At 42.3% G+C, this 15625-nt stretch overlaps 1 protein-coding gene across 3 annotated transcripts in view; it reads left to right on the forward strand.

Moving 5' to 3' along the window:
• Positions 1–15625, forward strand: part of Efna5 (ephrin A5) — a 281643-nt gene that overhangs the window by 225211 nt on the left and 40807 nt on the right. For all 3 annotated transcript variants that reach the window (XM_085832692.1, XM_021149546.3, XM_021149547.3), the window contains exon 2: positions 11729–12021. In XM_085832692.1, coding sequence (XP_085688818.1) covers positions 11729–12021 — 293 coding nt within the window. The remainder of the gene's footprint in view (positions 1–11728; positions 12022–15625) is intronic.

A 15625-nucleotide genomic window follows, 5' to 3' on the forward strand; every position in this document is an offset into this window, starting at 1 on the left:
TACCAACTGTGGATGCTGCCCTTCATCCATCCTGTGGAGTGTGGTTTTTTGGTACCCACCTGGTCAGTAGTTATGGCTATTGTACCACCGAAACCAGCACTTTTAGGGACCATGACATTCTGCCTTTCTTATTGTCTTTGGTATCTTAGCTCTTTCCTATTGTGGATTTTGTTGGTGGATAAGGTATTTCTCTCAGCACTTGTAAATGTGATTCTCCAAAGTGCATCCCCTGTTTACTTGCACCCTATTTCTCTGAGGTAGGGTTGAAGGGTGTATTGTATATTTAATTTTTAGGATAGACAAAAAACCCTACAAGTTCCTTTTAGCATATAAAAATGGGTTATGATTTTAATTAAGTATTTGGCATGTACGAGGTAGGAAGCAGATGTTGAATTAAAACTTCAACAAATGGAATTGGCCTTTTCTGTAAATAATTCGAATAGCGAGCTATAGTCACATTTATCGGATGTTGGGCATAGATTCTGTGTGTTCAGTTCTAGACTGACTTAGCAGCTACCACAGGTTTCATAAACCCATTTGCTGTTTGCGACCTCGCTCATCAGCGCCGAGTTTTTGACTGGCCCTAGCTCACTTTTTTTGTTTGGTTTTGTTTTCTCTCTCAGAGAAGAAAGAATGCGTTGAGTAGCAATAAAATGATAATGTGCACTTGGTGGAACTTTGGGATCTGCGATTGTCCAGCCGAGTGTTGAGGAAAGCCAGTTGTGACCCTTTCTTCTCGAAGCTCCTGGCGCTGACTTGTCGGCCGGCATGGACTGCCCGTTATCACCATGTCATTTCACCAACCTTGTATCTCATGTCCTTTGAAACTCGGGGGCCTGGACAAGTGGCTTATTCAAAGCTTGTAGCAAGCTGTTCCACAGCTTCTGGGAGTTCAAGAGGAAGGTCACATTCTCTTGCTTTGAACCACAGTTTTGAAAGTGTATCTTTGAAAGTTGTGTTTATTAAAATGAAGAGTTGGAGAAAAAACATCAGCTAGCCTCAGTCACTGAGATAAACGGGATTCAGGCAGGGAGAGCGGTTATAGTACATGAGGATTCCCCAAAGTGCTTGGAGCTGTTTCTCAGAAACAAATCATGAACTGGTTGTCTCTTCACCTCCCCTTACATTTGCTTGGGATAGAGCAATTGTTTCTTATTTTAAATGTTGGGTTATTCTTGCTTATAGCTTTCTGTGGCCCAGGCTATAAAAGTAAATATAGGAGTCAGCTGTATGAATGAATATAATTTTAATAACTTCAGGGAAGAAATAATAATAATAATAGTGCAAACCCACGTTTATGTGATGACCTATAGTACTCTGTTCCCCGTCTTAAGCCACAGGCTATCTGCCAACATGTACATTAAATGGCAATTTCCTATGTTCTGATATTAAGAAGTACCTTGTGGTTTGTTGTGTTGCTAAGACACATTTACTATAATTTTTGAAGGGTGCTATCATATTCTATTTTAATTTGCAGGGTCAAGGAGGAGAAAATGGAGTAGTGACTTTTCTATAACACCTCCATTCGGTCTGTCTCTAAGAGAAAGCCCAGCTGAAACCTTAAGACAGCAAGGTTGCTGGGTGACAGCACAGTCGCTTTTGTAGTTCTGTAAGTTAAATTCAGAGGTGAAACTATCCTTGCTTAGGAAAATAGAGGGTCTTCTGTGCTTGGAACAGCTCATAGATTTTTTTTTAAGGAGCTCTGTATTCTGTGTGTGTCAACAGTGGTTTAAGGCGACCCTCTTCCCTTTCCTCTCAGTCCCCTCTTCCCTAAGCATTTTCGGTCATTCTTTATTGCATTCATCATCTTACTACCCATTATTTCTTCTTATAGTCACCGATAGTATTATAACTTGAAACCATTCTACTTTCTTTTATTTTATGTTTAAGACCCAGTATTACCCAGGCTACTGTTACAAACTACAATAGACTTGACAAGTTAAGTAATTAAGTCACATTTATTCTCTGGAGGCAGAAGGTCCGATATCAAGACCCAGCAGTGTTGGTTAGGGATATCTAAATGGCTTATGATCAGCTCCCTTCTCAAGGAATCTTCCCATGGCCAACAGAGGGACCATCTGATGATCCCTGTTAAAAGGGCATTAATCCCATTGGATAAGGGCTCTGCCTTTACAACGCCTTTAGCTTAATTATTCTCATAAAGACCCTGTCTCAAATACATTCATGTAGAAGTTTAGACCTTCAACATAAGTCATCTAGGCATAGAGATACATTAAGTGTATAATACAGCAAATATGGAAGGAAAAAACAAAAACAAAAAACCCTGTGTCTTGAGTGGACTGCAGACCATGATGGGTGCTTTGTAACAGGTTGATACATTTCAAGCTGGTGCTTGCTTTACAGACAGCATGCGCTGGTGGCGATCGTTTTAGGGAAGAGCTTAAGAAATCCCAAGATAAAAACTGGGGGATGCCTATTTACCTGCCGGCCTTCAAAGCAATGGCCTAGGTTGCTGGGGGAGGTGTAGAAGGAGATGTTTCTAATCCTCCAGCATTGTGTCCTGGTGGAGACTAAGGACAATGGATTAATTCTGGCCCATAGTCCCAGAGATCGGAGTCCCTGCCTGGTGGTAACTAGTGGGATGCTGGAGAGATTTGATTTCCTCTCCTCACTCACGGTTAAGCCTCCGAGAGCCTGGATGCCAGGCAGCTTCTGTTCTCCCCATCTCTCTGCACCGAAACCCTGCCTGCTTCGGTCCTGACCTGAGCAGACAGGAGCCTCCAGACCCAAAGATCCTCTGGATTGCCAGCTTCTGGTTGCCGGGGACACAACTCAGAAGAGAACAGTGGTTGGCAGAGGCTGAAAGGAGTCTTGGGTGTTCCTGCCAGTGTGAGAGGCGGCTGCAGGGTTTTGTGAAGCAGACTGCTGAACCCTCTCAAATAGAGGCACCCAGTGCCGCTCAGCTGTGTAATTGGGATGGAAATGGGCCAATGAGAGGCAGCAGTTTGTGCTTAACCTTTTGGGAGTCTTGTTCCAGGAGACTTGGGGAGGAGGGGGCGACATTACAAATAATAAGCTTCTCCGCCTGATTTGTAATGAATTAGTAATAAACGGCCTGGTGCTGTACAAAAGTCTGCCGATTACAGAGCAGCCTCGGCTAAGAGCGCGGGACCACATCTTATTTTGATCAGCTGTAGCATAGCAAAGACATGTAATTATCATAATCTAACAATTAGCTTGGCATCACTTTCCAGTGTTTAATTACCCCGATAAATGGTAATTGAATAGAGGACTTAATGACAAGAGAGAAACTTTCATTCTGCCTTAGGTGCTTAAGTTGCCTCCTCCGCTAGGCATAATTTTCTAGCGTTGCTTGAACAACAGTCCTGATTATCATTTTCTCTTTTTGCAGTCTGCCGTTATTTGGTTTCATGATCTTGACCTTTTTTTATATGTGTGTGTGTGTATATGTGTGTGTATATATATATATATATACACATATATATATATATATAAAGTCCCTGTATGAAATTTCTAGAAGAGTTTATTGGTATGAGGTATATATATATATATATATATATATATATACACATATATATACACATATACATATACATATATATATGTGTGTATATATACACATACACAGGATCCACAAGATCATTACATGCTTTACAAATCACCTTGTTTTCAGCTAAAGTTTCCCTCCTTTGGGCACACATCCAAGTGTAGATACTCAGCCAGTGGTTGGGGTGACTGACAATAGGTGCTGCAGCATCAAGGAGATGGTAGATAAAAGACCTACAGGCACACCCAGCCTCCCCCCCCCCCAAACCTACCCATTTCCTTTGGATGCATTCAATACTTTTTATGATGACAGTGAACATCTAATGTCTTGACATTCCAGATTTTGCCTCCTTTCCCTTCTTAACCTAATGCCTAGTCAGATTTTTATCCAGCTACTCGAAGGTCTTAAGTGGTCCACGAACCTCGCCACCTCTTGCAGGCCATCTCGCATAGTGAAGACACCGACCTCCGTTCTACAAACTGAAGTTCTCTGTGAGCTGCTATTACTATTGTCATTCCTTGGCACGCATGTTCCCTTTTGGCTGATACGGGTCAAAGTAAAAAATAGTCCTAAAACATAGATAGTCTTCCTCTCTTCTTGCCTATTGTGTCTTGCTTGCTTAGCCATTAATTCATATAGACCAATTCCACATAGGTCCTGGAGATTTCAGTTATTGAACACCAGGGTGTTCTAGGGCTTAGAAGATAACTTTCAAAAAATTACCATCAGCTCAGGTATCTCACTTAATATTTATCAAATAGTTAAAAAGTATCAAATCATTATTTTCCACAAAGCTCTCCTTGAGTTGGTGACAAAAGAAGAGGGAGCAGCATACTACCAGATACTACCATCCCACAGCGGATAGAGTGGCATGCTACCATCCCACAGCGGATAGAGTGGCATGCTACCATCCCACAGCGGATAGAGTGGCATGCTTAGAAGTGAGCAGCTTGGTGGGTGGTTTATTGGTCTGATAGACTCCCACGTACCATGATCATAACCAAGTCATTCAGTCTGTTCCTAAGACATTGGCTGTATAACCTACTTGGTGATTTTTTTTTTCTGGACCTACTCTTAGTCAATCTGTATATATGCATCAGGGATTCTGCCCCATGTACTTAAGAGGCCCTAAAACTCCAGATGGCTTAGAGCCTGCTCCCCAGCTTTGTGAGACTCTCCTGGGAAGCAGATGGAGTGAGAAAGAGTCTATTCTGCACTGTAAACGTGACCCACGTTAAGACCACACTGAGTGCCAGATGTTAATTCTTTATTTTTGTTTCAAAATCCCCGTTTGAAAACTATTTGACATGATCTGTGATGTGTCCGCCCTGTTAGGTCCCTGCTTGGTTAACAGGCTGACTTGGCCCTGCTGACACTGACATACTCTGGCTCCCTGCCTCAGGCTTCACTCGGGGCTTAAAAGCAATTAGACTGTCACCCAAAATACCCGGTCCCTTCCTAGAGAAAAGTCTTGTTTAGGTCCTGCCCATTTAATGCTTTGTTTCCTTTGGAGCTCCTCTGTCAAGCTAATAAAACAAAACTCCAAATGAGTTAAAACTCGGGAAGAGAGAACATTTTGTGTGTCTTATGTCTGAAGCAGGTGCTGCTCACAGGGAATACAATTTTCCTTTTTTTTAAATTTCAGACTAATGTGCCTAATATTAGACTAGCCACAAACTAGAGCTGTTTAAGATTCATACCTACCATTTGATATGGGTAACTGATATCAGATATGGGACTTTAAAACGCACACACATAGCACAGAGAGAGAATCCAAAGTCACAAGTTAGTGTATTGCAATGCTGATGGATTCTTAGTATCCGGCCAGGAATATTGTTATCTTATTAATATTACCAACAATTAATGAGAGTGGCCATGCCACAGAGCTCCTCACTAACAAAGCATGCACATCAGTGGATTCTGTTTGGCATTTTCATGAATGGATCAACACAGCCCTTAAATCTGGAAAGCAAATATTTCATCAGTACCTTACACGTCATGGGATGGAAAGGTATACAATGTAGCAGCAGAAGCTGCTAGCACGTGCACCGCATATATAGGCAGCTTATTCTGCACTGAATGTCATCTGCAAAAGAGTAAGGAGGACTTGCATATCCCTGAGATGCACATGGAAGCAAGTTTCCCTCTGCTTTGTGAGTCACCACTTCTCTCAGAAGAATTGGGAGTTGATGCTGGTACATTGCCAAGCGTGAAAGAGAGAGACAGCCCAGTGCTGTCCATTACTACGGTCATCATCAGCTTCAACCCATCTGGTTGCGCTGAAACGATCTACAGGTCAAACTCTGAGAACCTGGTGTGAAAGCGGATTACCAACACACCCCAAAGATACCCCCGTTTTGGCCCAGACGAGAGGGGGGAAAGTTTAAAATTAGCAAAACAAAATATTTGTTCAACCCTCGGTGCTGCCACCACCGCCATTTATCTGTGCCAAGTTTCACTTGCTGTTTATATTTCATGCTTTAACCTCTGCAGGAAAAATGAAAAAAGAACATCTTCAGATTTAGGGTAGGGACCATAAGGCTTGCATTCTGTGCCCCAAGAAAGAGCAGAAGGAGCCAGGGGGAGGCATGTTATGCAACAGGGCTGCTGCTCTGCCCATTGCCCAGAAGCACAGTAAAACACAGAAGCTTGCGTCTCTTACGGGGGGCCCATCAGGTCCTTTTGGGACGAATGAGAAATTCTTCTGGCTAACAGACACATCTTATTCTGTAATTAGACTTTAAATCAGAACTAGTGGAATTGAAAAGCAGCCGCTGTAGAGACGTACTCGCTCTAGATTGGGTTTAAAATTCGAGAGGAACCCTGAGCTGATAAATTTGCTTAATCTTCGATCATAAATCATATCCTTCTTTTGCATTTCAGCTCCAGAACATAATCCATTAGGTCGCCCCGTAATTAAAGAAGTGACAGCTTCAGTCCTGTTCAAATAGGAATCACCTCCTGACATGTTAAAATACATCTAAAATGTAGTCATCAGCCATCCGATTGGAGAGAGATAACATTTTCATTGTGGAATTCTTTGAGACACTACCCGAAGGGGGAAAAAGGGTGCCCCGAAGCTCCCTAACTTCTGATGGCACTGTCTCATTTCAGTGATGCTGTTTCTGTATTTATGGAGGGGAGCCACTTCACTCAGGAGCCGCCTGATAAAATACCTCACTACGTATTTCCCTGGAAGCAGGTTCTCTGCTGTGCCAGCAACATATGCTAAAGGCCAATTTAGAATGTTTTAAATAGGCACCGTCCCCTTCCTTTTCCAGCTACTAAAATGAAATGCATTTTGGCTCCAGCCAAGGAGGATGGATAGAGAGCGAGCGGGCATGCTACAGGAGAATGGGGCTGGAGGGATACTATGTCTCTGCAGCACTGTATCCTAGAGCCCAGGATGATGCCTGCCTCTTTTTTGTCTCTGTTTGCTCTCTCTATCTGTCAAGATCCACAACACCAGGGCATATGGTCAGGGAGGAGGAAAGGTCAGTGAGGAAACAGCGCCCACTGACAAACGACAGCTGCGCCAGATCTATTTGCTTTAACAAAGAGTCACCAAAGGACGGGGTTAAGTTAAGAACTCCGCTGATAAAGAACCCAAAATCTCAAGGACTAGATGTTGCACTGCTCAGTGGCCCAGAGTGGAAAAGAAAGTGGTCAATAGGACAGAGATGCTATACCTCAAGCTGACTGGTGCCGTACAATGATGCTCCAGTTCATATCTCAGTACACATTTGAGGGCACACTATTGAGAACTCAATGGAGGGACAGTTGTTGTGTCTTGTCTACATTTGATTTGAGTTTTGAGATTCAAGTCATGATTGACTTCTAACTGCACAGGTTAGCTAAGGGAAGAGAGATTAACACTGGTTTTAAATTGATGGTCAAGATTAAATTTGGCCATGTGTTGAAAAGTCAGCAGCCAAATTCTGTGAGACATATCCTCTCAACTGCATTTGGAGGTGTACGTCCCAGGTCTCCCATAATGCCTTGCTTCCACGGTCACGTTGCCTTTCCTTTAACCAGTAGGGTGGCTTCCATTTTCTCCAGCTTCCATCAAGTATATAATTTATAATTTACTATAATTGATAATTTACTCTGGGTATTGGGGATGATTAAAGGGGTTTAATTTTTGTGCTGAATTTTATTCTTTTTTTTTAAGAAAGATTTATTTATTTTATTTATATGAGTTACACTGTTGCTGTCTTCAGACACACCAGAAGAGGGCATCGGATCTGTGAGCCACCATGTGGTTGCTGGGAATTGAACTCAGGACTTCTAGAAGAACAGTCAGTGCTCTTAACCGCTGAGCCATCTCTCCAGCTCCAAATCTTATTCTTAGTCAAGTGAAATGGACCTTTTGTGATACAGCTGACATCAATCCTCAACCAACCTACTGCTCCATTTTGCTAGATGTGTGATATTTCTGCTGTAGGAGAATATTATTGTATGTTACGTAGAATATTATTGTATGTTACGTAGAACAACGAGCAGCCATGTTGTTCTACACAACATACAATACAGCCTGCTCCCAGGGAGGAGCAGGGGTCATCTTTCTAGATGTGCGAGATGTTTCTGGCTCCTGAGATGTTTACATTGTGAGAACAGTTACGATGGTGTTTTCTGCAGATGAAATCTCCTTACTAAGTCTGGTGAGTGTTCATGCTTCTGTGCTATGAACCAGAGTTAATTTAGTGGAAGAAGAATGACTTCGGTCTTATGGGTGGGCTGCCAGATAGTATAGTTCCTAACCAGATACAAGGATCTCAAAGGCCACTGCTGGACACAGTGGTAAAATTAGAGAAAGTTAAAAAAAAAAAAAAAAAGAGGAGACATTTGCAGGGAAAGTTCTCGACCATTGGCTAACCTGTTAAGGAGGTGGCTAAGTGTCCTGGGGCATCTGTAAATATTGGCATGCAGAGTCTTTCTAGAATCTTTCTAGATGTGTATTTCTGCTTTGATGTGAGCCCAAGCTCAGGAAAGCTGTTTCCTGGTGGAGAAAGATCCCTTTATATGAATGGCTGCTGAGCCTGAGAATGCTTCTTTCTGGGAAAGACTAGAATGTGCAGGAGTTAAGGGCTTCCCCTCAGCTGCTGGTTTAGGATTTTGGAGTCAAGTGAGTAGGCAGGGAGGAGAAGCAGGGCTTGACTTCTATTGGTAGCATCCTGAAGCGAACTGGTACCCACACTTCTAAGAGGCTGCCATTGTAAGAAGGGAAGCTGCTATATATAACTGTGGAGCTGTCCTACTGTGAGGCCCTCGTGGTTACAAAGAGAGAGGATGCTTCAGAACCATGTATGACTTGGGTTCTGATTTTATCCCCACTACCTATATACTGTGAAACATGGAGCTAAGAGGATAATGTCCTCTCCGGATGTTCCCCCTGATTGTTAATGTAAACATGTTCTAACTACTCATTCTAGTTGTTTTGAGTATTTCATAGTATATGTATCTCATAGATGTAGAACACACACAAATCTCGAGGACAGCAAATGCTCATTATGCCAGTGAATGGAAAAGAGGACTGGAACCCCAACAAGAATTGTCTCTCTAGGGGCTGTGAAGCGGACCTATGGACATGGCGTTAGCAATTTAATCTCTTAGGAAATGTTAGCTCCCAGGTCACTTTCCCCTCTACCTTTTACTAGCTAGGAACACTGGGTATGTCATGTGATTCCCTAAACTCCGTTTCTTTGCCTTTGAATGGATATAACAACAGTGGGTATTCTGTGGTGCTGTGATGAACGTTAACTGAAATAATGAATGTCACACAGAAAGTGCTCAGTGTTAACTCATGCTTGTGAGTTTCTTCACAGTGAGAAAGCCATGACCACTTTGTACCCAATCGGGGAGGGCTTGGTATAAAATAAGGATATCTCATGCTGTCTTTCTCTTTTATACTTGAGCACATTATACAATAACTTTCATGTATTTCAGTTAGTAATTGTTTGTGTATACACACACACACACATCTTATTCTTTGACATGCAATAGTAGACAAACTTGTGCAAATTAAAGACTTGAAACCAGACAGACAAGCCTATAATCCTATCATTTAGGAGGCAGATACAAGAGGTTTAGGAGTTCAAGGCCATTCTTGGCAACAGAGCAGATTCTAGCATAGCCTCAGCCACCTAACACCCTGTCTGAAAAGACAGACAAACAAGGAACTGAAGCAGAAGTGTGAATTGACTATGATAGATTATTGTCTTCGGCTATTGATCGGAGAGTAGGAATATTAGTCTCTAGAAGAATCACATGTTTAAAATAGAACCCTCAGTAATGTACACATCTCACATAAAAGCACACTATCCCCTGAAGGGAATACCAGTCAACCCAGTGTGGAGTGGGTTTTCCGTTCTATAGTTTGCTTCCTTAAGATTCTAGTAACATGAACAGGGACAAAGATGGAAAAGATGAACTGAGCCTGAAATAATAATAGTAATAATAATAATAACAACGTGACACCGTGGCTTTTAATTGTAGAATAACGGAATTACAGAATAAAGGAATAACAGGGTGTGCCCAGGTAGCTACAGTTTTCATTTTCAATTTAAGCACTTTCACATGCTAGTCAAGCTAGCATGAATGACACTTAGGGAGAGGAAAAAAAAACTTCCCCCTTGAATGTCTTTAAAATCTGTAATAATAATATAATAGTATAAAGTGCATCTGGGCATCGCCTTCTGCTGCAGTTCTTGTCTGGCGTTCGTCCAATGCTGTCAGGCTACTCTTGAGTGGTGATGATTCATAGCCCAGCACCTTTTATCTGAACACTGCAATGTCTTTTCTTTGTACTTAAGCAGTGATGTTACCTTGATGTTCAGAAATCTTTTAAAAGCAAGTCTTTCCTTGTGTCTTGACAAAGCATTGTCCACCAGTAATGAAGAAGAGGGAAATGAGCGACCATTCTAAACACAAAGAAATAAACACGTATGGCTCTCTTTGCAAGAAGTGGCCCACGAGAGAGGATTCTCATTGAAATGCAGATGCTCCTGATGAAACCTCAAGGTTTTCTTCCAATGCCCCCTCCTCCTCCTCTTCCTCCTCCTCCTCCTCTGAGACTTGAGGGCCCTTGGGAGGCCAGCAGGACGGATTCTCATTGTTATCCTATCTTATTCGTTGGGAAACTGAGGCTCTGGATGATGTATGACGTCATCAGATCCGAGTCTTAAAGCCGGTTCTGCCCACTCAATGAGTACAACCATCAGTTTCCTTTTTAAGCAATGCTGTCCCTCCAAAGGGAATCTTTGTCAGAGAGTGTTTAGCATCGAGAAGGAAAGTAGTCTTATTTCTCCCAGGTTGAACATTCGTTCCTAGGTGCTGAAAGTCTCACGAGTGGGTCCTACATCTCAAGAACTCATGGGGAAACTGGAGAGCGTGGGAGGATCCTGGAACGAGAAGGAGTCTGGGAATCATCCCAGAGATAACCAAAGGGGTGAGGATTTTCACATGTGGGGAAAGCGAAAGGAGAATCCCAGAGACTGCTGACATCTCTGAATGTTTTATAGACCACCTTGCAGAAGAAGAATTAGATTCGCCCTTTGTAACTCCAGGCAGCAGGAGTGGGATCAGTGGGTAGAAATTACACCACAGAAGCAGATTTATGCTCAATATAGGAAGAAAGTTTCTAACATTTAGAGATGGCCAAAAATGGAATTGACCCGCTCATCATCACTGGGAAGTGTTCATGTGAGACTGACTGTCCGGCGTGAAGATTATGGCACTTTATGAGCGTTGTATTTCAGCAGGAACACAGTTTTATGGTGAACCTTTCTGAGGGCTTAGGAAGAATTTCCTCAGGAGCTAAAAACAAAAGCTTTTTTTTTTTTTTTTTTTGGTACGCTTTCCTGCCGCCATTTTAGGCTGAGAAAGATTTACCCATATGATTCCCGATTCCCACTTCAGTATGTCCTGTGAAATACATTTCAGCTGTTTGGGAGAAGTTATTAATTAAAACAGAGAAGCCATAGTTTTGTAAAGTTAAACTGAAGCGGGATTTGGTATTTGCAGGGGTGATGTGTGTGTGTGTTAAACATTTCAAATCAGGCTATAAATCCTAAGCATTCAGTGAAGACTTTTCATACTAAATGTTTGATCTCCAAAGTTATTGAAGGATACAACTGTAGATTCCGAGCAGAAACACCTCCCGGTATGAATTACCGTGTTCTTTCCTTCTGTTTCCAACAGATTCCAGAGGGGTGACTACCACATTGATGTCTGTATCAATGACTACCTGGATGTTTTCTGCCCTCACTATGAGGACTCTGTCCCAGAAGACAAGACTGAGCGCTACGTCCTGTACATGGTGAATTTTGATGGGTACAGTGCCTGCGACCACACGTCCAAAGGGTTCAAGAGATGGGAATGTAACCGGCCTCACTCCCCAAACGGACCGCTGAAGTTCTCGGAAAAATTCCAGCTCTTCACTCCCTTTTCTTTAGGATTTGAATTCAGGCCAGGCCGAGAGTATTTCTACATCTGTGAGTACCTGGAGATTTATTACGTTGTGGGGCAGCTGCAAAACTCTTGACTGATTTCTTCTTTATTTTTTTTTTAAACCTGTGTTTTGGAGAACTGCAGAGCTGGACTCTGTGTTACAGATGTCTCCTTGTGAACACATACATCATGATCCCTAGATACATTAGCTGGGAATTGAGAGCCCAAATTAGATTAAAGCAATGGCACCTCTTCCTCTATGAAACCCCGTGTCAGCCTGTGCAGTGAACCACTGCCGACATTTATTTCTTTTAAATGAAAATTGCCAGGACTATTTTTCTTTTTTTTTTTTTAATGTTGGAGAAAGGAAAAAAAAAGATTCCTAAAAAAGAAAAAAAAAACTGAAGGAAATAATTAAATTTACATAACTTGGAGTCGTTGCTTTCTTATTCAGGTGTCAGCAACATCCTTTCTTTCAGACAGGCACAGTTTAAGTGGAGAAAGGCCTAGCTCCTGCAAATGTCAGCATGCTGACGATAAATACTTGCTTTGCAACAAGGAGAGCAGACAGTGATTAGGAGCAGCTGTGTCTTTAGACAGGCAAGTGTGAAGAAGTATCTAGGAGGAGTTCCAGGGGAACTGGTCTCTCACCTGTGAGCATTGTGTGACTGTCCCGAGAGCGCTCTAAATGGTCTCAGCGGACCAGACCGCATTAATCACAGTGCCACGGCCAGGTTTATTCTCCATCCCAAGCAGCCTTACTCTTTCAGATGTGACACTGGCATGGATTAGTCCTGAATGTTTCTCAGACTTCACTCTGTGTGAGATACCTGGGGGACTGGTTGTCATACAGATGTGAACCGGAGGTCTGAGGTAGAACTTCAGACTAGGCATGCATAAACTTCTCAGAAAGTGTTCATGTTGCTGGCCCATGGACCACCCATTGAGTAACAGAGTTCTAGATGATACCAACTGTTAGGTCTCTTGGCCCATGGTAGAACTACAGTAGGCATAGCTGGACCTTTTTAGTATCGAATGTATTTAATAGTTTAGCCTTCCCCATGTAGTTCACTATTGAACATGAAAACTTGTTTGTTTACGGCACATTTATGGAACTGCTCATATTGGCTCTGAAATGGGTGTGTGAGAGAGATGGAGACACTTCCTGGCTTTTTTTTAGTAAGGGGGCAGACTTGTGAAGAGGCAATTCAGGTAAGAACAGCTACTGGGTAAAGATGAATAGAAGGGCCAGCAGGGACTCAGGAAGACCTGAGTTTAACCAGCCTCAGGAATCGGGAAGTATTGTTGCTCTGTCTGTGTGGAAATCCACCTGATACCACTCTAAATGCTTGGCATCCTTCTACATCAGCTCGCCAGACAAACAAGATAGAGAACATTCCTGTTTCTCTGACTCAGTTCTTCCATCCAAATGTCTCCACCCACACGGTTCAGATCCACTGAGGTTTCTAGCTCCCCTCCGTCTTCAGAAAACAGAATTTTATAGCAAGTCGGATTTTGCCGTCGCCACCTCTCTCTCTCTCTCTCTCTCTCTCTCTCTCTCTCTCTCTCTCATATTAGGGTTGAATTTTAAAAGGAAATTGAACAGCACCAGTTTTATTATTTCGGTTCATACTTCAGTTGTTAGTCATGAGAAAACATGTAAAAAGCCTTGATACCATCTCGCATTAAGTCCATAAAAATAAGAGGAGGAAAATTGAGTCTTGCAGATGCAGGAAACCCTGGCATCCACTGACCCCTGGTTTTCCCAGCCTCTCTGAGATCCCCCTTTCTGAAAGAATCCTATTCAGCAAAGGAGGGAACGGAACGAGAAGGCATTCAGTGGCAGGATAGCTTTAATTTCATTAATTCTCCCACTGCGAGATGCTGTGCTCCAAGGGGGAGTTATTTTCAGAGCCAATATCTTATTGACTTTTCGGGACTTAAAAACCAACAAAAGTAGAAGCCAAAAATAAAGAGAGAACATCAAAATGGGGCACGCTCACCAGCTAACTGGCTGATTGCATGATTATTAGAAGTTTTAGAATCCATTGAGGTTCGTAAGCAAGACAGTATTCACAGACACTGTATGCTTACGACTAGGTTCTCCTCATTTGTGGTTAAATTCAATATTTCGCTAAAGATCATTATGTGTCTTCTATAACATTCATTTAACAGAGTCATTTAACTGTCAAGGGCTCCTGTCAAAGTAATTGTTCCAAAATGCTTCAAAATATCAAGAGCTTTTTTGCTGTTCGGCTGAGTTTAACTTAAATTACTTTTTTTTTTTTTAAATGAAAGGTAAAATAGCACAAAATTAAGCAGCGAATTGATGTTCATTTCCAAGAAGCACAGTGGCCTGGTGTTCAATTAAATGGAATTTTCAACCATGTTTTCAACCCACAATAGCGTTCCTCCCTGTCTACCCCATGGTGAAAGCCTCCCCTGTCTCTCACTACTGAGACCAACGGAGGAGCTAGTGTGATGTGTCTCTTAGCGGGTTTCATGGGCTCTGCTCATAATTAAAGCACAGGATTCTTGGGGGAGAATTGGCCCTCGGTTGAATCGCCGTTCTCCTCAGATGTGTGGGAGGCGCAGAATGATTGGGAAATGGCATTTTTTTTTTCTTTTTACACTCCTTAACGCCCATCTCAGAAACAAGCTAAACTGCCCAATAGTCGAAATGATAGAAAGTTGTGAGGACAAGGGGACGAGTCTTGCGGTTCCTCACCTCACTTCTGCAGATCCAGGAACAGGAAGACTCCCAGCCTAGTGTCTGTCTTCCTTTAGGTTTATGCTCTGCCGTGAGGTAGGATGCCAGAGTCAGCTAAACCCAGACTTGCTGGGGAGGAAAGGTAGGCATTTCATAGCACGGGTACCTAGACTCAGACAGGATACAAACCAGAGAGTTCTTAGGAATATCCTCTTCATTTAGACAAGAACTTTTTTTCTTTATAATTTCTTTGCATTGTGTAAATTAAGGAACTGTAACTGTTGACTCTGTCTTCTGTGAAGTGTCTGCTTTACCTTCGAGACAAAGTATCCTTAGCTGTTCCAGCTCCTTTATTCATTCTGAGTGAGCACTTCTCTGTTACCATTGCTCTTTCACCTGGGAACAGGCTGCAGGTTGGAGTAGCTGCAGGTTGTTGTAGTGTATTTTGGCTGCTCCTGATTCTGACCTAAGAGACTGACATCCTCAAGTTGTGTTTCTATCATTAGTAATAGATTCTCAGAACTGCCAGTCTGCTGACGAAGGTTAAAGTCATTCATATAGACTTCATACCAGGCATGGTCAACCCCTTGCCCATGGCCCTAATACATCCCATGACATCAGTGGCTATAAAGGTTGTCCTACATATTTAGTAGGCCACAACTTTGAATCTGAATGTTGAAAGGATACACTTTTAATGAGGAACTAGAAATTTTAGAAATTAAAAAAATACTTTGAAGATGTTTCTCACAAATATTAACCTATAGAGAAACGTTTAGACAAACTTTTTCTGCTCTCATATCTAAATGAGATAAAAGAAATCACTAAAATAAGGACATTAAGTTATTTTTCAAAGTCCATAGAAATACTGATTTGAAGGCACCCTTTTGCTGGGGGGGGGGGGGCAGGCTGAACACAGTGATTACCTGGCCCTTCAGTTG

Source organism: Mus caroli, unplaced genomic scaffold (assembly GCF_978045245.1).
Source record: "Mus caroli unplaced genomic scaffold, Mus_caroli_1 scaffold_18, whole genome shotgun sequence".
NCBI lineage: Eukaryota > Metazoa > Chordata > Mammalia > Rodentia > Muridae > Mus > Mus caroli.